This window comes from Pongo pygmaeus, chromosome 10 (assembly GCF_028885625.2).
Source record: "Pongo pygmaeus isolate AG05252 chromosome 10, NHGRI_mPonPyg2-v2.0_pri, whole genome shotgun sequence".
Lineage (NCBI taxonomy): Eukaryota > Metazoa > Chordata > Mammalia > Primates > Hominidae > Pongo > Pongo pygmaeus.
In genome coordinates, this window is record NC_072383.2 from 130,797,921 (window position 1) to 130,819,596 (window position 21,676).

At 61.5% G+C, this 21,676-nt stretch overlaps 1 protein-coding gene and 1 long non-coding RNA gene across 7 annotated transcripts in view; one reads left to right on the top strand and one right to left on the bottom strand.

Annotated features, from left to right (window-relative positions):
* ULK1 (unc-51 like autophagy activating kinase 1) overlaps positions 1 to 16,662 on the top strand; it is a 28,308-nt gene extending 11,646 nt beyond the window's left edge. Inside the window, exons 4-28 of one of the 6 annotated variants that reach the window (XM_054444809.2) lie at positions 686 to 718; positions 1,284 to 1,320; positions 2,456 to 2,629; positions 2,710 to 2,783; positions 2,944 to 3,045; positions 3,595 to 3,653; positions 3,739 to 3,821; positions 4,076 to 4,126; positions 4,529 to 4,617; positions 5,737 to 5,884; positions 6,997 to 7,057; positions 7,911 to 8,000; positions 8,533 to 8,658; positions 9,195 to 9,412; positions 9,516 to 9,602; positions 10,073 to 10,341; positions 10,579 to 10,772; positions 11,117 to 11,226; positions 11,341 to 11,484; positions 12,229 to 12,413; positions 12,632 to 12,804; positions 12,897 to 13,015; positions 13,404 to 13,561; positions 14,533 to 14,668; positions 14,739 to 16,662. In XM_054444809.2, coding sequence (XP_054300784.1) covers positions 686 to 718; positions 1,284 to 1,320; positions 2,456 to 2,629; positions 2,710 to 2,783; positions 2,944 to 3,045; positions 3,595 to 3,653; positions 3,739 to 3,821; positions 4,076 to 4,126; positions 4,529 to 4,617; positions 5,737 to 5,884; positions 6,997 to 7,057; positions 7,911 to 8,000; positions 8,533 to 8,658; positions 9,195 to 9,412; positions 9,516 to 9,602; positions 10,073 to 10,341; positions 10,579 to 10,772; positions 11,117 to 11,226; positions 11,341 to 11,484; positions 12,229 to 12,413; positions 12,632 to 12,804; positions 12,897 to 13,015; positions 13,404 to 13,561; positions 14,533 to 14,668; positions 14,739 to 14,794 — 2,976 coding nt within the window. In that variant the 3' untranslated portion in view covers positions 14,795 to 16,662. Of the gene's footprint in view, positions 1 to 685; positions 719 to 1,283; positions 1,321 to 2,455; positions 2,630 to 2,709; positions 2,784 to 2,943; positions 3,046 to 3,594; positions 3,654 to 3,738; positions 3,822 to 4,075; positions 4,127 to 4,528; positions 4,618 to 5,736; positions 5,885 to 6,996; positions 7,058 to 7,910; positions 8,001 to 8,532; positions 8,659 to 9,194; positions 9,413 to 9,515; positions 9,603 to 10,072; positions 10,342 to 10,578; positions 10,773 to 11,116; positions 11,227 to 11,340; positions 11,485 to 12,228; positions 12,414 to 12,631; positions 12,805 to 12,896; positions 13,016 to 13,403; positions 13,562 to 14,532 lie in introns of all 6 variants that reach the window. The other 5 variants (XM_054444810.2, XM_054444811.2, XM_063646835.1 and 2 more) reach the window with 5 other exon arrangements.
* Positions 14,863 to 21,340, bottom strand: LOC134737629 (uncharacterized). Its single transcript, XR_010122720.1, has 2 exons — positions 20,000 to 21,340; positions 14,863 to 18,274 (listed from the first exon to the last, which is right to left on the bottom strand). It is a non-coding gene; the product is annotated as an uncharacterized LOC134737629 (long non-coding RNA).
* Between the last annotated feature and the right edge of the window lie 336 nt (positions 21,341 to 21,676).

Sequence of the window (21,676 nt, forward strand, 5' to 3'; positions counted from 1 at the left end):
TTAGCCTCCTGAGTAGCTGGGATTACAGGCACACGCCACTACGCCTGGCTAATTTTAGTATTTTAATGGAGACGGGGTTTCACCATGTTGGTCAGGCTGGTCTCGAACTGCTGACCTCATGATCCACCTGCCTTGGCCTCCCAAAGTGTTGGGATTACAGGTGTGAGCCACTGCACCTGTTTAAGTTTTGTATTTTTAGTAGAGACGGGGTTTCACCATGTTGGCCAGGCAGGTCTCAAACTGCTGACCTTGTGATCCACCCACCTTGGCCTCCCACAGTGCTGGGATTACAGGTGTGAGCCACTGCGACGAGCCCTGTTGGCGTCTTTGATCCTGGGCTGAGGAGCTGAGAAGTTTCTGTGGCCTGAGGGTCACACACACCTGCCCACACACCTGGCCTTCACCCTTCCTGCTAGGGGGTATGTCCTCTGCCAGGAGTTGTTGCTCGTGTGGGGGGACCAGGGGCCTTTGCCTTGATCAGATGGAGACCTGGACGGCCACAAAACAGAACACACCCACCTACAAAGCACGTGGCCCACAGATGTACTCGTCTCCCGGCCGCTGGCTGACCAGCTAAGTCCTGGCGCTGCAGGGCCTGCCCAGGCCGAACTGGGGCTGAGCCAGACTCCCTGCAGTGGGGCCCGGTGGCACTGGGACCTCTCACAGCCTCTTTTCTGTCTTGCAGGAAATGGCTAATTCTGTCTATCTGGTAATGGAGGTGAGTGCCTTGTGGTGCCAGGACAAGTGCAGGCTGATGGCCGTGGCCCTGGGAGCCCCAGAGGGAGGGACATGGCCGGGGGGAGGGTGATGAGCACCTTTTCTTTTTTTTTGAGATGGAGTCTCACTGCCGCCCAGGCTGGAGTGCAGTGCTGCGATCTCAGCTCACTGCAGCCTCCGCCTCAGGGTTCAAGCAATCCTCCTGCCTCAGCCTCCTGAGTAGCTGGGATTACAGGTGTGTGCCACCAACCCTGGCTAATTTTTGTACTTTTAGTAGAGATGGGGTTTCGCCACGTTAGCCAGGCTGGTCTTGAACTCCTGACTTCAAGCGATCTGCCCACCTTGGCCTCCCAAAGTGCTGGGATTACAGGCGTGAGCTGCCACGCCTGCTGAGTATCACTACTGATGTCTTCCAGCAGGGACTGTGGGGACACCCGCCCTGGGGTGGGCAGGTGCCTGAGGGCTCAGGGAGTAGTGTCCAAGTGTGAGGGGTGGGGAGGCTGGGCAGGGCTGGGAGGTGGGCCCTGGTCCCTGCTGCAGCCTGATGCGTGTCTGGTCTTTTGCAGTACTGCAACGGTGGGGACCTGGCCGACTACCTGCACAGTGAGTGCACAGCTGCGCCATATGGGCTGCCAGCCAATCCCACAGGGCCCGCACTCAGGGCCACTCTGGCCCAGCCTGGGAGGCAGCCTGGCTCGAGTGGGTCCTTGGCTGATTGTGAGATTGGCTCTTTCTTGTCCCCTTGGGCCACCTGAGGGGATGCAGGGGGCTGAGCTGCTCCCGGCTGTTAAGGATGCAGTCCCTCCCCTCGCCTCCCCCTTGCTTGGGGAGACAGCTGTGACCAGAATAGCCCGAGGCCTCTGGTCGAATGAGGCCACGGGAGCCGCACAAACAAGGGGCGGGGGCTGTTGTCTTCATAGTGTGGCTGGAAGGCGGCTCTTGGCCCACCCAAAGTTGAGCCCTATGGCGGATGGGAGGAGGATGTGCTGCACAGGGCCGGGCAGGGCAGAGGGAAGGACAGCAGGTGGGCGGCCGCGCCCGTCTGTTCCCAGGCTCTCTGGGTGGGGGTCCAGGCCACAGTGCCGGTGGGCGTAGGGGCGGGTGGGGCGCCGGCGGCCTCTTGGGGTTGTCCTGAGGGCCTGGAGGTGGCACTGGGACAGTTCCGGGGACTTGGGCCTGAGCACCCGGGAGCTGGCAGGACTGCTCAAACGCTGGCTCAGCCCCGCGTCTCCCTCACAGCGCTGGGCCGGGATTGCGGGGTTGGTAGATGGGCAGGACCCGCTGGCCCCCTCACCTAGCCCCACGCGGGGAGGACCCCACAGTCCAAGCCTGGGAGACAGACGCTGAGGCCGCGCGTAGCGGAGATTGGGGCTGCGGTTCGGGTCGGGCTGCACGCGGCTGGCCCCTGTCTGGATGCCGGGAAGAGGGGCAGGAGCGGGGCCCGGGCGGAACCGCGGCGGCACTGAGGCTGGGCGGCGGCGGCCTCCCGTCTCTGGAGCAGCTGCAGCCCGGGGCCGAGTGGTGGGGCCGGCGCGCCGGGCTCTGCGCAGGAGCTTCAGGTGCGCCCTGGTCTCGGTGGCCCGTGGTGGCTCGTGCCCCTCCTGACCCGGGGTTTCCTCCCGGCCTGCGGCCCTGCCTGGCGCTCTCCATCCGTGTGGCGGGACCGGCCTGGCTGCGCGGGACTCACCCCTGGGGGAGGAAACACGGCCCCCAGGCCCTGAGCCGCCTCTCCCCGCAGCCATGCGCACGCTGAGCGAGGACACCATCAGGCTCTTCCTGCAGCAAATCGCGGGCGCCATGCGGCTTCTGCACAGCAAGGGCATCATCCACCGCGACCTGAAGCCGCAGAACATCCTGCTGTCCAACCCCGCCGGCCGCCGCGCCAACCCCAACAGCATCCGCGTCAAGATCGGTCAGCCCGCGGGCAGGCAGGCGGGCCCGGCGGGGAGGGGCTCCGGGGCCAGCGCCTGTCCTGACGCGTCTCTCCCGCAGCTGACTTCGGCTTCGCGCGGTACCTCCAGAGCAACATGATGGCGGCCACGCTCTGCGGCTCCCCCATGTACATGGTGTGTTTACCTTGGCCGGGCTGTGCCGGGTGGGCGCCTCGCTGGGCTTGCTGGTGGGCTGGGGTGTGGTGGGCTCTGCTCTGGTTGGCTGTGGCCTGGCGGGCACCTTCTGTGGTTGGCGTGCGGGGGCCTCACACTGACCCAACTTCTGGTCCCGCAGGCCCCCGAGGTCATCATGTCCCAGCACTACGACGGGAAGGCAGACCTGTGGAGCATCGGCACCATCGTCTACCAGTGCCTGACGGGGAAGGCGCCCTTCCAGGTAACTGGGCTTGGCTCTGCTCCCCACGCCGCATCGTCAGTGCAAGTGTCCGCCAGCTGCGGTCAGACGCCCCCTGCGAGCCCTGCCCGCGCCCCACGGGCTCCCCTTGGGTCCTGGCTGGCGGGGCGGGCGTCCAGGGCTCCAGTGGGGAAGGGGCCTCGGTGTCCCCCAGGGAGGGCGGCGCCGCCGGCGGTGACTGGGAGCTGCCCCCGGCAAGGCCTCCCTCGCCTGTCTGGTCGCCTGTCTGGTCGCCTGTCTAGTCGCCTGTCTGGTCGCCTGCCTGGTCAGAGGTGAGGGCAGCGCCGGGGCCGAGTGGGTGAGGGCTGGGAGGCCACGTTCTGGGGGGTGGACACCCCGAGAGACCGTCGGCGCCCCCTCCCCGCCCCCATGCTCACACCTCCAGCAGCAAACAGCGGGGCCAGCGCCCGGTGTCCCCCGGGCTTCGCGGCGTCTGGGGCAGGGGCCGACTGGGGACGAACGCACCGAGACCCCGTGGGCTGGTCCTGCTCGGCCGCAGCCCTGGCAGTCAGGCTGTCCCCGTCCCCGCAGGCCAGCAGCCCCCAGGACCTGCGCCTGTTCTACGAGAAGAACAAGACGTTGGTCCCCACGTAAGCACCCTCCCGCCTTCCCTTCCCTTCCCCCGCGGGCTCCGGCCCCGCAGGCCCCGCTCACACCAGCCTCCTCTTGCTCCAGCATCCCCCGGGAGACCTCCGCCCCGCTGCGGCAGCTGCTCCTGGCCCTGCTGCAGCGTAACCACAAGGACCGCATGGACTTCGGTGAGCACCCGCCAGGGGCGCAGCGGGAGTCCCCCACCCTCCCTCCTTGCATTTGCCGATGTGAGCAGGGCCCACCCACTTCACACCCAGTCCCATGTGCACACCGCCCTTTCCACAAGCCAAGCGCAGGCAGGGGCTCCACCTCCGCCCCGGCAGGTGCCCCACGTGCGGCTGGAGCTCAGGCCGTGGGGAGGCGGGGGCCTGGGGTCAGAGCTGGGGTCCTCCTGAGGCCTCACTCCTCCTTCCTCCTCCAGATGAGTTTTTCCATCACCCTTTCCTCGACGCCAGCCCCTCGGTCAGGAAATGTGAGTTTCTGTGGGTCCCAGGGCTCCGGATGGGCCCTGCACCCCTTCCTCACCGCGTCTGGTGAGGGCACTGAGTGTGGGGCAGAGGGAGCAGGTCTTGAGCTGCGGCCAGCTCCCAGGGAGGGCAGGACACCCGGCTCCTTGCTCTGCTGCAGCGGGGACCCCAAGGCCAGGGGTTCGCATGGTGCAGCAGGCTTGGGATGGGGATGGGGTGTTGGAGGGGCGGGTGCTGCCCTGTGACAGTCATAGGGTGGCCCAGGAGGGAGCCTCCCTCCTTCCTGCTGGTCGGGGTGTAGCGGGAAGTGGAGGGATATGGTTGAGCTTGTCCAGTCTGTGGGCTGGCTCGAGGGTGAGGAGAAGGCAGGAGGATGGCCCAGACTGACCTATGCATGTTTATCTCAGCCCCACCTGTGCCTGTGCCCTCGTACCCAAGCTCGGGGTCCGGCAGCAGCTCCAGCAGCAGCTCCACCTCCCACCTGGCCTCCCCACCGGTGAGTTGCTGCCCCACGGGCCTGACAGCTTCTCCCTCCACTCAGCAGTCGGGGGCTCTAGCCCTGGGCGCCCGCGGGGACGTGTTGTGACTTCTGTTGTTTGTGTGAGTCACGAAAGACATGGATGAGTTCGTTCTGTCAGATGTTGAAGCCCCACAAACGGGCGACAGCGCCTCCCAACACCCACAGCCCTCAGGTCCCAGAGGCCGATAGGGCAGCTGTTTGGTCTGGTCCTGTCTTTGGTTTTGTGCTGAGGCAGACAGAAGCAGCGTGTGGCCTTGGCCCACCGACACCTGTACCCCTGGCCTCCCTCGTGTCTTCCATTGGACTCACAGCATGAGTAGGGTTGCAGGGTGATGGCCCCACGTGATGGTGGCACTCCTTGTGTGACATGGGAGGGGTCTGCAGAGCACCTGAATCGGCCATGAATCCCCGTCCCTCTGTCCATCTGACCTGGAGCCTGGCTCTCAGGCATGGTGGTGTGGCTGGTGGTGATGAGTTCATGTCTGGGCTCTCCTGGCCTGGCCCCCTGCTCTGTGACCAGGGACCGGTCCTCTGACCTTGGTTGTCTGCCTGTATCATGGCCGGAAGCTCAGATGTGGCAAGGGGAGTGTGGCAGCACCGTGCTGTAGGGAGCTGTGGCATCCACAGAACTGCCCTGGGGCTCTTGGGGCTTTAGCCACCACCGCACGGATGGTGTGCGCTGGGCCTTAGCATGGTGCTCCCTCAGAGCAGGGCCCACCAGGGTGGCAGCCTCTCCACTGGACACGCTTTCCATGGTACCTCGTTCTCTTGGCTATGCCGATGGAAAAGTGAGGTGCAGAGGGCAGGTGGTGAACAATTCCCCAAAACAGGGCCTCCCAGAGCTTCTGGGAGCTGAGGGCTTCAAGCCACCCAGGCTGCATGGTGGGAATGGCTCGTCGGGGGGCCTGTCCCTGCGAGGTCAAAGCCGGCCTTTGAGTGGCGTCCCCTGGAAGTACAGAGGAGAGCGGAGCACAGGAAGAAAGACGTGCCCAACCCTTCTCAGACCCAGCGCCCCGATCTTTACTGGGGCTCTGGGCCATCCCAGGAGGGGGAATTTGCTCTCCTGAGTGTCCCTGCCCCTCCGTTGACTCTCAGTCCCTGGGCGAGATGCAGCAGCTGCAGAAGACCCTGACCTCCCCGGCTGACACCGCTGGCTTCCTGCACAGCTCCCGGGACTCTGGTGGCAGCAAGGACTCCTCCTGTGACACAGACGACTTCGTCATGGTCCCTGCGCAGTTTCCAGGTCAGGGGGCACGCTGGGCTTGGAGGTGACGCCTCAGGTGTGGCGGGGACAGTGCATTGCATGTGTTGGATGCACAGTGTGTAGCCCATCTCCACTTATGGGCAGTTAGGGTGGGACCCTGCGAGCCACCGGCATCAGCTCAGCTTGGTTGGGTTGGCCATGTCTGTTAAAACCACTCCTGGAATCAAAGCCGGGTCCTCCTAGTGGTCAGTAGGAGGTTGGAGGCCATAGGCCTGGTCTCCTCAGACAGTGCTGCTCTTCGGATGGGTGGGGGCCGCTCACCTCATGCCCCTCCCCCGCCATGTACCCCTACCTTGTTTCTCAGCAGCTTTTGTTGCCTCCACACCCTGCAGGTGGGTTTATTCCTTGGCTTTTGGGGAACCCCCCCTCCATAATAGCCAGGGGCTGCCCACGTGTTTGTTGAATGAAGGTGCCTAAACTTTTGGAGCAGGCCTGGGGTCTGTGGCTCCTCCGAAGGCCCTGCCCTCTGTCCCTGGCTGTCCCAGAGCTACTGGAGGTCTGGGTTGGCACTGGTCCCCGTGTCTGCCAGGGACACAATGACTCATGCAGAGCCCTCCACCTCTCCCATCAGCATGGTTCCTGCGGGGGTGGTGAGGCCCGAGCCAAGCCCCAGACAGACCCGGGGAGGGCCTTGGTCCTTTGCCAGCTGTCAGGGCAACAGGAAGACGGACACCAGGGGTAGGGCAGAGCCTCCTTCAGGGCAGGAACCTGAGTATTCCTGGAGGGGGTTGGGCCCAGACTTAGGGCTGTAGATGCCTGACCTCCCCTGCGCATCCTGGAGTTAGCTGCAGGCTGGGGGGCAGGGCCTCAGGGGTCTCGGGCTGAGGACACAGGAGACAGGAAGTGCACCTTCCAAGTGGGGATAAGCAGGGGCAGACAGTGCTCTGGTCTCCTGGAACTGGCTTGGGGCTGGCAGGGAGGATGCAGTCTGGACCGTACCACCCAGGCTGTGTACCCCGCAAGGCCGCTGTACAAGCTGAGGCCCCTGCAAGGTGGAGTGTGTGTGGGGATCCAGCAGAGAGCCTCAGTGGGGTGGAGTGGCCCTGGGCAGGCGGCAAGGACTCCAGGCCCAGTCTTGTCTCCCCCTGCAGGTGACCTGGTGGCTGAGGCGCCCAGTGCCAAACCCCCGCCAGACAGCCTGATGTGCAGTGGGTGAGCCCCCATCCCTTACCTCTGTATTTTAGGGGAGAGAAACTGTGGCCTTGGAAGTGGCCCATGTTATCCCTGCCTGGAGTCATCAGGCCACTGGGGGAGGGCTGAGACTGCCATGTCCACTGCAGACAGGGGCTAGTGGGGCACAGGGCGGGCTGAGCTCTGTGCCGCATGTGGCTTGAAAATGCCCTTGGCCGCTGGGCGTGGTGGCTCACGCCTGTAATCCCAGCACTTTGGGAGGCTGAGGCGGGCGGATCACAAGGTCAGGAGATCGAGACCACCCTGGCTAACATGGTGGAACCCTGTCTCTACCAAAAATACAAAAAAACTTAGCCAGGCATGGTGGCGGGTGCCTGTAGTCCCAGCTACTCGGGAGGCTGAGGCAGGAGAATGGTGTGAACCCAGGAGGCGGAGTTTGCACAGTGAGCCGAGATTGCGCCACTGCACTCCAGCCTGGGTGACAGAGACAGACTCCGTCTCAAAAAAAAAAAAAAAAAAAAAAAAAAAAGAAAAGAAAATGTCATTGGCCCGCGGTGGCTCACGCCTGTAATCCCAGCACTTTGGAAGGCCGAGGCGGGCGGATCACGAGGTCAGGAGATTGAGACCATCCTGGCTAACATGGTGAAAACCCGTCTCTACTAACAAAAAAAAGAAATGCAAAAAATTAGCCAGGCGTGGTGGCGCATGCCTGTAGTCCCTGCTACTCGGGAGGCTGAGGCAGGAGAATAGCTTGAACCCAGGAGGCAGAGGTTGCAGTGAGCCGAGATTGCACCACTGCACTCCAGCCCGGGCAACAGAGTGAGACTGTCTCAAAAAAAAAAAAAATGCCCTCGGCCTCCCTTCTGCCCCACAGGAGCTCACTGGTGGCCTCTGCGGGCTTGGAGAGCCACGGCCGGACCCCATCTCCATCCCCACCCTGCAGCAGCTCCCCCAGTCCCTCAGGGTAAGTAGGGCCCCAGGCTGGGTGGGTGGGGCTGTGAACAGTCCCCCAGCTGGAGGTTGGGCTTCCTGTGTGTCGCAGCCAGCCCAGGCCTGTTGTGTCCAGAGGCCCCTGCCTCCTTCTACCAGGCCTCGCAGGACTGCGGGGTCTGCTGGGTCGTCCTGCAGAAGGGACTATAGTGGGAGGAGCATTGACAGGAGTAGGTGAATGAGGAAACCAATCAGGGACACCAGGGCCAGCACAGTCCTGTCGCAAGCCCTGAGCCTGCAGGGCCAGGAATGGCCAGGGCCCTGGCCAGGGTGGCCTCCCACTGGCTGGGTGCACACTGGGAGTCCAGGTGGGACGCAGGTGCCACAGTGCTGGTGTGTGTAGAGGCACAGAAGCCGGCTCTTTTCAGACCCGGCATGGGGCTCAGGGTGGCCTCTGTCCTAGCTAGGAAGTCTGGGCCTAGGCTTTCTTCTGGTGCCCCAGCTCCATGACCTCAGCCTCTTGTGACCCCAGTGGCTGTCATGATCCTGACCTCTCTCCACCACAGCCGGGCTGGCCCGTTCTCCAGCAGCAGGTGCGGCGCCTCTGTCCCCATCCCAGTCCCCACGCAGGTGCAGAACTACCAGCGCATTGAGCGAAACCTGCAGTCACCCACCCAGTTCCAAACACCTCGGTGAGTGTGGAGCCCCCAGGTAGCCAGGTGTGGCCAGGGCCTTGTGTGGCAGGAGCCCTTCCACGGCTCCCATAGAGGGACAGGGTCGTCATCCATGTGCAGTTGTGCAGGCTGCGCACTGCATAACTCAGCACCACCATTTACTTTGTTAATGTCTTGGGTTTCTAGAGTTATTTTGACAGTTTTCTGATCAGTAAAATCTCTCTAGTTTATAAAATCATTATTGACTTTGGCCAGTTTTAACAGACAGAAGTAAATGGTGGGAAGAAAGGGTACCTTTCTTTTAACTCACAGAAGGCTGTGTGGGCCAGTGGGTGTCTGGCAGGGGATGGAGACTTTAGGGTGAGGGTGCCTTGGGTTGGCACCCTGGGCAGGAATGCTAAGGGGCCAACTCCTCCCACACACCCACTGTGTGGCCGGTTACCTGGACAGAGTGCAGCAGAGGATGAGCCATTTGTCAGTACTGTAGCCACTTGGGGTGGCATGGGGTCCTGGGCTGCTGGGGCCTCCCCTCCTAATACCTGCATTGTCCCCAGGTCCTCTGCCGTCCACAGGTCAGGCAGGGCTACTGAGGCCTCCCCTCCTCATATCTACCTTGTCTTCAGGTCCTCTGCCGTCCGCAGGTCAGGCAGCACCAGCCCCCTGGGCTTTGCAAGGGCCAGCCCCTCGCCCCCTGCCCACGCTGAGCATGGAGGCGTCCTGGCCAGGAAGATGTCTCTGGGTGGAGGCCGGCCCTACACGCCATCCCCTCAAGGTGCGCCTGCAGGCTGGGGCCTGGGAAGGGGCGTCTGTAGGCGGTGGGCGAGGGGGCTGTCTCTGTCCCAGCTGGACCCTGACAGATCTCTGTTTTCCCCAAGTTGGAACCATCCCTGAGCGGCCAGGCTGGAGCGGGACGCCCTCCCCACAGGGAGCTGAGATGCGGGGTGGCAGGTCCCCTCGTCCAGGTGGGTGCAGTCCGGAGCAGGGAGGGGGTGCTAGGCTGACCTCCCTCGCTCACGTTGTTGTCCTGGTCTAAAGCCCTTGCTTTTTCCAAGTGAAAAGGAGTGGGAAGGAAGCTTGTGGAACAGAAGCCAACTGCCTCTCCAGCTCCTGGCTGTGTGAGCTGGGGCAGATTTCTTATTCCCTCCGTGCCAGTCTTCTGTGCTGGCTGGGGGTCAGGTTTAAGAGTGGCGCCTCAGCTACTCGGGAGGCTGAGGCAGGAGAATCGCTTGAACCTGGGAGGCAGAGGTTGCAGTGAGCCGAGATCACACCACTGCACTCCAGCCTGAACAACAGGGCGAGACTCCGTCTCAAAAAAAAAAAAGAGTGGGGCCTTAGAGTGCGTCTACCCCAAGGGGCTCTGTGTGGCAGCAGTGGGGCCTAGGGCTGGGCCGCTGGACCGGAAGGTCATGACGAGGCGTGTCTCTCTCTCTAGGCTCCTCTGCACCCGAGCACTCTACCCGCACTTCCGGGCTGGGCTGCCGCCTGCACAGCGCCCCCAACCTGTCTGACTTGCACATCGTCCGCCCCAAGCTGCCCAAACCCCCCACGGACCCGCTGGGAGCCGTGTTCAGCCCACCACAGGCCAGCCCTCCCCAGCCATCCCACGGGCTGCAGTCCTGCCGGAACCTGCGGGGCTCACCCAAGCTCCCTGACTTCCTGCAGCGGAACCCCCTGCCCCCCATCCTGGGCTCCCCCACCAAGGTAATGGGCACTGCCATGTGTGCAGGGGCACAGGGCCCTGGGGAAGATGGGTGGGAGTGGCCAGTCCTGAACAAAGACCGAGGAAGGCAGCTCTGTACCTTTTGACCCCACCTGGGCTCACGCTCAGGCCACTCCCACATGCCTGCCGGTTCCTGCGGACTCGGCCCCTGCCCCAGGCACTGGGCCCCAGGGCTGCAGACCTGCGGGGCAGTCTTCACCCCATCTCTGTCCTCCTAGGCTGTGCCCTCCTTCGACTTCCCAAAGACCCCCAGCTCCCAGAACCTGCTGGCCCTCCTAGCCCGGCAGGGCGTGGTGATGACGCCCCCTCGAAACCGGACGCTGCCCGACCTGTCTGAGGTGGGGCCCTTCCATGGTCAGCCACTGGGCCCTGGCCTGCGGCCAGGCGAGGACCCCAAGGGTCCCTTTGGCCGGTGAGTTGAAGGGACAGGCCTTGGATGGGCTTCGGAGGGGCTGCCCCTTTCCCCTGCATTGTTCTGCTGTGTACTTCTGGGGGTTAGAACAGGAAAAGCCCAGCCTTGCCCTTCTGTGGGTGCCAGAGAGCCTGGCCCACCTATGGCTGGCCCTAGACACCCAGCAGGTCCCCGTCCTGAGCCTCGCCATGCCCGCCTGTAAGCTGGGGTGACAGGAGCGCCTGCCTCTCGAGGTGGGCCAGGAGACCATGCATCATGTGTGTCTGGCCTGCAGAGGGACCTCTCGAGGTCCAGTTAGGGTGGGGTGGGCCGGGCACCCAGCACAGCCTTGCACCCTCCTGTAGATCTTTCAGCACCAGCCGCCTCACTGACCTGCTCCTTAAGGCGGCGTTTGGGACACAAGCCCCGGACCCGGGCAGCACGGAGAGCCTGCAGGAGAAGCCCATGGAAATCGGTGTGTGGGTGGGGCTCAGAGGCTGTGGGATGGGGGTCAGGTGTGGCTCGGAGGCTGTGGGATGGGGGTCAGGGTGCAACCAGGATGCTCCTGAGCCCTTCCTTGCTCTCCCAGCACCCTCAGCTGGCTTTGGAGGGAGCCTGCACCCAGGAGCCCGTGCTGGGGGCGCCAGCAGCCCCTCCCCGGTGGTCTTCACCGTGGGCTCTCCCCCGAGCGGGAGTACGCCGCCCCAGGGCCCCCACACCAGGATGTTCTCAGGTGAGGGCTGGCTAGGCTGAAGCCCTGTCCCTTTTGGGGTAATGGCAGCGCCCTAGAGGAGGGGGGCATCCTTTAACTCAGGTCACTGGACTACGGCCCCCCAGAGCCCGGGGCTGCCTGAGGAAGCAGCTCAGGCCCCTGAGAAACCCATGCTCTGTCTCCCCATTTGCAAAATGGACGTGGTTCTGGTACCCGCCCCTCAGGCCACCCCTGCCACTCAACTTGTGAGTGGTAGGTGCTCGTTCCCATTTATCTCCAAAATATGAGCTGAGCAGGGACGGAGCCCTGCCCCGTGTCTGCTGCACCCTGAGCTGACCACCCTCGTCCTTTGCAGTGGTGCGCAGGCTCAAAGCCTTGCCCTTTGAGGTCCTTTTGGGCCTCGGGCCCACCCGTGGGGCACAGTAGCACACCAGGCCACCCACCTACCCCATTCCACACAGTGGCAGCTGCCCTCCTCCCAGGCAGCTCTGGGCTGGGGGTCGGGATACCCAGAGGGTCCCTTGATGGGCACCACAGCCTTTGGCCTGAGGTGGGGAGCTGGGGATCTGGGGGTTGTGGTGAGTGGCAAGAGGTTGAGGAGGGGCTCTAGGGGCCTGCTGTGCTTCTCCTGTTGGAGCATTGGGATGTAACAGGTGTAAACTGAGGCAGAGGCACATTGGGCCCTGGAGGTGTGGGCGTCTGTAGGGGATGGGGGCCACGGTGTCTGCTGGTCCTGGTGTGCTCCTCACCGCCCTCTCCCTGCAGTGGGCTCCACTGGCTCTGCTGGCTCTTCTGCCCGTCACCTGGTGCCTGGGGCCTGCAGCGAGGCCCCAGCCCCTGAGCTCCCTGCTCCAGGACACGGCTGCAGCTTTGCCGACCCCATTGCTGTGAACCTGGAGGGGGCTGTGACCTTCGAGGCCCCCGACCTCCCTGAGGAGACCCTCATGGAGGTGAGGGCTGGAGTGAGCAAAGGTTCCCATTCTGGCTGGAGGGTGTGTGGGGTGTAGGGTGTGTGGGGTGTCGTGTGTGGCACATCCCAGCTGCCCGGGCTGCAGCAGGGGAGGGGACCCTGCCCTGCCTCCCCAAGGCGTCATCAGTGAGTCTCAAGGGAGACAAGCCCCTTCCAAGCCCGGGCAGCATGTACCATCCTGATGGCTGCTTCCTGCAGCAAGAGCACACCGAGATCCTGCGTGGCCTGCGCTTCACGCTGCTGTTCGTGCAGAACATCTTGGAGATTGCAGCCCTGAAGGGCAGCGCCAGCGAGGCGGCGGGGGGCCCTGAGTACCAGCTGCAGGAGAGTGTGGTGGCCGACCAGATCAGCTTGCTGAGCCGAGAATGGGGGTGGGTGCCGCCAGGGCTGGGGCAGGGTGGGGCGGGTGGCGGCCTGGGGGCCAGGACCAACCTGCCTCCTCTGATCTGCCTGCCGCCCCCAGCTTCGCGGAACAGCTGGTGCTGTACCTGAAGGTGGCCGAGCTGCTGTCCTCCGGCCTGCAAACTGCCATTGACCAGATCCGGGCCGGCAAGCTCTGCCTGTCGTCCACCGTGAAGCAGGGTGAGGGCTGCGACCGCTCGGCCCACATGCTGGGTTGGGGAGGAAGCCCACCTTGCAGCTGTCTGGGTGACAGGGTGACAGGGAGGCTGCTTGAGTAGGCCCTTGTGCAAAGGTGCGAAGGCCTTGGGGCCTGGCCCAGTGTGCAGAGCACAGAGGCCGTGGGGTCGGATGGCACCTGGGACAAGGTGCTGAGCACAGAGGCCGTGGGGTCAGATGGCACCCGGGAGAAGGTGCGGAGCCTGGCCACACAATGAAGGCCACGGGGAGCCAGGGCTGCTGTGGCAGGGAGGGAGGGACGTGCTCGCTCAGTGCACAGGGAAGATCGTGACCACTCCAGCCCTGCCCCGTGTCTGCTGCACTCTGAGCTGACCACCCTCGTTCTTTGCAGTGGTGCGCAGGCTGAATGAGCTGTACAAGGCCAGCGTGGTGTCCTGCCAGGGCCTGAGCCTGCGGCTGCAGCGCTTCTTCCTGGACAAGCAGCGGCTCCTGGACCGTATCCACAGCATCACCGCCGAGAGGCTCATCTTCAGCCATGCTGTGCAGATGGTACGGGACAGACAGACACCGGTGGGGCAGGGGCCAGGAACTTCCAGGCCGGCTGTCTCCACTGGGAGGGGACCTTGATGCCCACAGCTTGGTGAGACTTTGGGGGGTGTCACTTCTGGAGATCTTGAAATGACAGCATTATGCCCCCCCAGCCTCCTGCAGACGCTCACAGCTCGGCTGGGTGCATCCTTGATTGTACGGGTGCCGTGGCCCATGTGCATCCTGCCATGCCTCGCCCCGACTCAGTTTCCCCAATTGTAAAATGAGAGACTTGGTCTTCAGGCCTTGTAGTCAGGTGTCAGCCTCCAGAAGCAGCACCTGGTCCCGGACAACCTGCCTGGAAGTGTGGTGCACTCAGGTGGTACCGTGGGCACGGAATCCCTGCTTGGGCTCTGAAGAGCTCCCTCTGCCTCTGAGGTGGGGCCCCCTTTTTGTTTATTTTTTTTTATTTTTATTTTTTTAAGAGAGGGTCTTGCACTGTTGCCCAGGCTGAAGTGTAGTGTAGCCGCTAACTCCTGGGCTGAAGTGATCCTCTTGCCTCAGCTTCCCAAGATGCTGGGTATTACAGGCAAAAACTCATGAGTGCCTGAGTCTCCTTTTTTAAGAAAATTTATGCATGTAGTAAAAATCCCGTCTGAACAAACATGGGAAAAGTCAGCCTCCCTTCTGCCCCCCTTCCCACCCAGGCAGGCCAGGCAGCAGCAGTAATGACACTGACTGCGCGGCGGGCACTCTGTTGTCCTGGGGCCGGGCCGACAGTGCTGGCCAGGGTCATCTGGTTCCAGGCAGCGTCTCCCGTTGGCCCTGTGACCATCCCCTCTGCACAGCAGGCTGCACCAGCACTTACGTCCCCACGTCACTGTCCTGAGCGCCTATCTGCCACCCCTGGGCCGCTGCCGTGGGTGCAAGGCAGCCCTTGCTGGGAGGGAGTGGGTGAGCTGGCCCTGTCCAGCCTCTGTCCTCACCCCCAGGTGCAGTCGGCTGCCCTGGACGAGATGTTCCAGCACCGTGAGGGCTGCGTCCCGCGCTACCACAAGGCCCTGCTGCTCCTGGAGGGGCTGCAGCACATGCTCTCGGACCAGGCCGACATCGAGAACGTCGCCAAGTGTGAGTGCCAGGCTGGGCTGGGGGCTGGGGGCTCTGGGCGTCTCCCTCACGCTCCCCTCTCCCTCCACAGGCAAGCTGTGCATTGAGCGGAGACTCTCGGCGCTGCTGACTGGCATCTGTGCCTGACCTTTCTGGCCTGGCTGGGCCCCTGGTCCTGCCGAGCCCTGCAGAGTGGGCTGTGTGTGCAGGGTGGGCTCTGTGTGCTGGCTGGACTCCTCGGGACAAGCGCATGGCGCTGATCGCTGGTGCTGAGCCCTGCCCTGGGCCCCAAGGACAGTCAGCCTGCTGGCCTCCCTGCAGCTCACGGGGCAGAACCAGCACATCTGGAGCCACACAGCTTGGACAGTCAGCCTGCTGGCCTCCCTGCAGCTCACGGGGCAGAACCAGCACATCTGGAGCCACACAGCTTGGGGGTGTCTCCCATCTTTTACAGGTGGGGATCACAATTTCTGCCCTCCGGCTGCCTGGCACAGCAGGCATGGGTGCCACCACCCTCTAGCCCCAGGGCAGCCCCGGAGGACAGGCAAGGGCCTGAGACCGCTGCCGACTCAAAGCCAAAGTGAGCTCCTGCTTAGGACAGGTCAGCAGGCACTGTGCCCAGGAAGAGCCTGCAGCCTTGGCATCCCCCAGTCTCCAGGAGCCTCTCCCTCCGAGATACCCACCCAGCTTTGTCAATCACCCAAGCACTTTATGCAGATAGAGACAGAACCTGGACCTCCCCAGGGACTGCTGGGCAGTGATTCCTGGCAGTGACCCGGTGTTTGTACATACACATATGCGGACACATGCCAGGGCCCCCAAGCCTGAGCACCGGACCACGTTGCTGCCCAGGTCTGGACCTCGGGGAGAACTGGCTCCCGGGGGTGTGGGGCCCTGCGCTAGAGGCAGAGGCAGTTCTTTGTTCAAGCGTTCCTCTAGGGACCGGCAGCAGAGGCACCGTGTTCTCTCAGCCCTGGATAAGTCTTGTAATCTTTCACACTTTATTCCTAAAATGTGTCTTATTTTTATGCAGCTCATTTTTCTTTAAAGGAGAAAACTTGTAGGTGTTTAAGAATTGGTTTTGGGAGGGCGAGGTCTGGGCCAGGTTAGAGGCAGATGGTGCAGGGGCGTGTGGCGGGCGGGTGAGGCTGCTTTGCACACCTGTGTCGGTGGCTGTCCCCTGCCGCCCCTCCCTGTGGCAGCAGCAGGACAGGTGTGTGCCCAGCACCCTCCCCACCTGGGCCTGGAGGCAGATGAGGGGAATACTTCATGCAAAGAAAAAAGTAACATGTGCAAAAGCTCCCCGTCCAGCTTTGACAGTCAGTTTTGATGTCAGCTCCTCGGCAGGGTAGGCCTGATGACAGCCCTGTCCCTCCCTGCCTCTGCCTTGCCCAGGACCACGGAGGGCGTCCGCAGAGAGGCCTGCTTTCTGGATTCCAGGCAGGCACGCGCTGCAAACCCCGCCTGGGCCTCCCTTGGTCTGCCCAGCCCTCGGTTAGCCCTGCCTGAATCAGTAGATACTTGAACGAGTCCCCAGTCTGCGGGAGGCAGCGGTGGGGCCATGGACCCACGCGGGGGGTTCCAGGGTCACACGCCACATAACAGACAAAAATACACACACGTGTGTTTTTCTTTGCAATACTTGAAATATTGCCACTGTGCTTGGACTTAGAAGAAGAAAATCCCCGTGACTTCTTCCTCGTCACCTTGATGGCTTTATTCTCACCTTGTGGGGCATGTTAGTATTTATTGCTTCATGGCCGACTGGAATCCTGAGTCCTGGGAAGCTGGCACTGCGGGGATCTTGCCCGGCGTCCTGGTCCTCTTGCTTCTGTCGCGGCCACGTGTGCGTGTGTCCAAGCAGGTCCTGGGCGCCTCAACTGCTGCCCCTGGTTGAATGTTCTCTTGATAGTGCTGGACCCTTTGTCTGTTTTAAAGCAAATTTTGTGTGATTTCCTGCCCTTTGCGTTATATTGTGTAATATCAATTTAAGGAAATAAACCTTTGGAATTGTTGGGCTGGTGTCACCACTTGTCTTTGTTGGCTTGTCACTGTTTTCAGGGTTCTGTCATTTTCTTTCTCAGCCGAGGCGCAGGAGCCCCAGGGCCCCCTCCACGGGTGCCCACAATGGTCGACACAGCCCTGGGAGCAGAGCCCTAGGGCAGAAGCTGGGTGTGTTGAGGGACAATGCAGACAGGCTTCCTGCGCCACAGGAAGCCTTTCCCACCAGGCTGGGTTCCTGCACAGGGTGAAGAGACTCCAGAGGGCAGGGCACCTGCCTTGGGATAGCTTTGGGCACCTGCTTTGACTCCTCTGGGGGATACACCTAGGAGGGGCTTTCGGAGCCACATGGAGCTCTGCGTTAAACTTCCAAGAAGCCTCACGGTTCGTTCACTGCAGCCTCTAAGCAGCTGGGCCTCCAAGGCCTTGCCATGTGGTTTTGATTTGCATTTCCCCAAGGGGTCATGACATCGAGCATCACAGGTACTTGGCGGCCATTTGTGTGTCTTTGGAGGAACATCTAAATCCTTTGCCCCCTCCCCCCCCTTTTTTTTTTTAAATTTGAAACAAGTAACTCTGATGCTCAGGCTGGAGGCTGGAGTGCAGTGGTGCAATCTCGGCTCACTGCAACCTCTGCCTCCCAGGTTCAAGAGATTTTCCTCCTCAGCCTCCCAAGTAGCTGGGACTACAGCCACCAAGCCCGGCTAATTTTTGTTCTGTTTTGTTTTGTTTTTAGTAGAGACGGGGTTTCACCGTATTAGCCAGGATAGTTTCAATCTGATGTTGTGGTCTGCCTGCCTTGGCCTTCCAAAGTGCTGGGATTACAGGCATGAGCCAGCGCACCTGGCTTTTTTTTTTTTTTTTTGAGACAGTCTCCCTCTATCGCCCAGGCTGGAGTGCAGTGGTGCAATCTTGGCTCACTGCAATCTCTGCCTCCCGGGTTCAAGCGATTCTCCAGCCTCAGGCTCCCGAGTAGCTGGGATTATAGGCAAGTGCCACCACGCCCAACTAGTTTTTGTATTTTTAGTAGAGACGGAGTTTCACCATGTTGTCCAGGATGGTCTCAATCTGACCCCGTGATCCACCTGCCTGTCTCATCCTCCCAAAGTGCTGGGATTACAGGCGTGAGCCACCACGCCCCCACTTTTTTTTTTTTGTAGTTGAAGTCTCATTCTGTAGCCCAGACTGGAGTGCAGTGGTGCAATCTGGGCTCACCGCAACATCCGCCTCCCGAGTTCAAGCAATTCTCCTGCCTCAGCCTCCCGAATAGCTGGGACTACAGGCATGTGCCCAGCTAATTTTTTGTATTTTTAGTAGAGACGGGGTTTCACATGTTGGCCAGGCTGGTCTCAAACTCCTGTAGGGTTCGCGTTTTTAAAACTATATGTTGTTTTTATTAGATAAAAATAACTTGCTAAAAATTGCTAACTGCAGTAAGAAGTGAAAGTTCATTGACAGGTTGGTGTTCTCGAGGAAGGGGAAGGCGGAGACCTTGATTTCTGAGTCCCAAGAGGGGCTGCTTCCAAACTGAGCCTCCTCAGACAGGAACAGCTGCACTCAGCACCAGGTGAGAAGGTGTGGTGGAGCAGCTGCCAGGCTGTGGGCGCCGTGATCCTCCGGGTACATCTGAAACGTAAAGAAATGCCCAGATGGTCACTGCAAACATGGAATTTTGTTGGTGTTAATATCATTTTTTAGAGCAGTTTTATATCTGTAGGAAAATTGAGTAGGACGTACAGAGCTGCCCTCTCCCCTGTCAGTAACACGTCACGTTAGTGCAGTGCCTTTGTCTCTGCTATTGAACCCAATATTCATATTTTAGATTTTTAAAAATCATGGACACTTCTAATACTACAGGTTCTGTCATAGTACCTGAAGTCCATAGTTCACATCATGGGGTCACTCAACGTACACTGGGCTTTGCAAAGGTGTCATGCCACACATCACCCTAAGGTCCTCTGGGCTCCACCTGTTCCCCTCTCCCAGCCTAGCTCTGCTGGCCCCAGTCTTCCTGTCCTCGTAGTTTTTCTTGTTTCAGAATGTCCCGTAGTTGGAATCATACACTATGCCCAGGGCTTGGGAGGTCATTTCCTTTTTTTTTGTAACGGAGTCTCGCTCTGTCGCCCAGGCTGGAGTGCAGTGGCGCGATCTCGGCTCACTGCAAGCTCCGCCTCCCGGGTTCACGCCATTCTCCTGCCTCAGCCTCCTGAGTAGCTGGGACTACAGGCGCCTGCCACCACATCCTGCTAATTTTTTTGGTATTTTTAGTAGAGACAGGGTTTCACCATGTTAGCCAGGATGGTCTCGATCTCCTGACCTCGTGATCTGCAGGCCTCGGCCTCCCAAAGTGCTGGGATTACAGGTGTGAGCCACTATGCCTGGCCTTTTTTTTTTTTTTTTTTGAGACAGTCTCGCTCTGTTGTCCAGAGTGGCAGGAACTCAGCTCACTGCAACCTCCACCTCCCAAGGTTCAACCGATTCTTGTGCTCCAGTCTCTTGAGTAGCTGGGATTACAGGCGTGAGCCACTGCACCCAGCCTGGCTAATTTTTGTTATTTTTAGAGACAGGGGTTTTGCTACACTGGCCAGGCTGGTCTCAAACTCCTGGCCTTAAGTGATCCACCCTCCCGGCCTCCCAAAGCGTTAGGATTACAGGCATGAGCCATTGTGCCAGGCCTCACATTTCTTTTTAGAGCTGCATAGTATTCCATTGTCTGGAGGTACCAGCTTTTCCATTCACCTGCCAGCGTATTGGCTGTCTCTGCGTTTGGACAGTGGTAAATAAAGCTGCTGTGAAGGTCCCTGTGCCAGAGCCAGGTGGTGAGGGTGAGCCCAGGGCAAGCCGTGGCAGTACAGGAAGGACCTCATCCCTGCACACACTGGCCATGTGGGGGCAGGGCTCCAAGTCAGGGGGACCAGGCCTTGGTGCCCACACTGCCACAGAACTGTGGCCCCCCTGGGTGCCTGTCTAAACCCCCCCGCCTCAGTCCTGGAGCCTGGGCTGGTGGAGGGGTGCCCTCCTGGGGGGTCACTTAGTACAGCTGAGCCACCCTCCCAGCTGGCCAATTGCATCTCCCTCCTGCCTCCCCTTCCTGCCTCGGCCACCAGCTCCTCACAAGCCACTCGCAGCCCACTGAGTGCCCCTTGGGAAGGGGTATCAGATTGGATCCCTGGGGCTCCCATCTCACAGCCAACGCCAAGTCCTCGGTGGCCCACGAGGCCCCACACAACCTGGCCCCGGACCCCTTGGTCCTCTTCTCCTATCAGTCCCTCCAGTCACCATGCAGCCCTGTGGTTTCTCTACCTGCATACTCCAGGTGGGCACAGTGCCCAGGCCCCACTGAGTCCTCACCTGTAGGAGAAGGCGCAGACCCTGGAGGGCGGGAGTGGGGCTGCTGCAGACGGCTGGCTCCTGCCTCCTGGCCCTTGCACTGCCAGGAACACACTCTCCCCAACACCTCCATGGCTCATTCCCCAAATTCAAGCTTGTAGTTGGCTGAATTGTGGCCCCAGAGATGGGATTAAGAATTTTGAGATTATGCCAGATTATCTGCGCGGGCCCAGGATCATATGAGTTTGTCTAAGAGAAAGCAGAAGACAGGAGGGCAAGCTTGGTTGGGAGAGGAGGCAAGGAAGCGGCGGGCGCGGTGGCCACACCTGGAATCCTAGCACTTCGGGAGGGGGAGGCGGGCGGATCGCTTGAGCTCAGCAGTTCGAGATCTGCCTGGGCAACATAGTGAGCCCGTCTCTTAAAAAAAAAAAAAAGGCCGGGCGCGTGGCTCACGCTTGTAATCCCAGCACTTTGGGAGGCCGAGGAAGGCGGATCACGAGGTCAGGATATCGAGACCATCCTGGCCAACATGGTGAAACCTCGTCTCTACTAAAATACAAAAAAATTAACCGGGCGTGGTGGCGCGCGCCTGTAGTCCCAGCTACTCGGGAAGCTGAGACAGGAGAATCGCTTGAGCCCGGGAGGCGGAGATCCCGAGCCGAGATCGCGCCACTGCACTCCAGCCTGGCGAAAAAGCAAGACTCTGTCCCCCGCCACCCAAAAAACAAAAACAAAAAAAAGAGTGGCTACTTTTCAGGAGACCGCATCTCTATAAAAAATAAGAAAAAATTAGCTGAGCGTGGTGGCGCGCGCCTGCGAGGACCGCTGGAGCCCGGAGGCGGAGGCTGCGGTGAGCGGTGACCCCTCCACCGTGCGGGTGAAGGGCAAGGGCAGGGCGGAGCCGCCCCTGCGCCCCAGCGTCTGTGGAACCGGGACGGGGAGCGGGGCTGCGGCCACACGAGGGCCGCACAGGGCGGGTGCCACTGAGGGTCTGGCGGCCGAGCCCGTGGGAGCGGACCCGGCAACGGAGAGGAGCGGGGCCAGCGTGGGCTCAGCGCTTCCCCTGCTCCGCTGGGCGGGCGACAGCACCCGGGAGGCGGCGGCGGAACAACCACTGCTAGCACTTTTCGCCGCGCGGCCGCGGTGCCGGATGCAGGAGGGCCTGGTGTCCCGCCCCCACCACCCCAATCCCCGCCCTCAACACCCCATTCCCCGCCCTCAACACCCTAATCCCCGCCCCACCCCGCCCCCACCCCTAATCTCCGCCCCCATCACCCCCCATCTCTGCCCCCGCCCCGCCTCTTCTCCCGAAGAATTTTTGTCCGCGCTCGGCCGCCGTGCAGCCGGTCGTTCCACTTCCGCCTTCGCCCACGTGGTCCGGCTCCGGCTCAGTCAGCCGCGTCGCGAGTGGGGCCTGGCCGCGAGCGAGCCTCTCTGGTCCCGACGCGGGTGGCCCGGGTCTCCTCGACTCCCGAGGAAAGCCCACCGGGCGGGGCGGGAGGTGAAGAGGCTGGGGAAGTCAGAGGTTAACCTGGGCGTCAGGGGACGTCGGAGTTTATCCGTCAGGGTCCTGGGGCGGTCTGGGGGCAGTAGAGGCGGGGCTTGGGTGCGGGCCCTGAGAGGTCAGGGGTCAGCAGGAGTGAGGCTGGGGCGTCCAGGTCCGAGAGGTCAGGGGGCCAGCAGGAGCGGGCTTGGGGT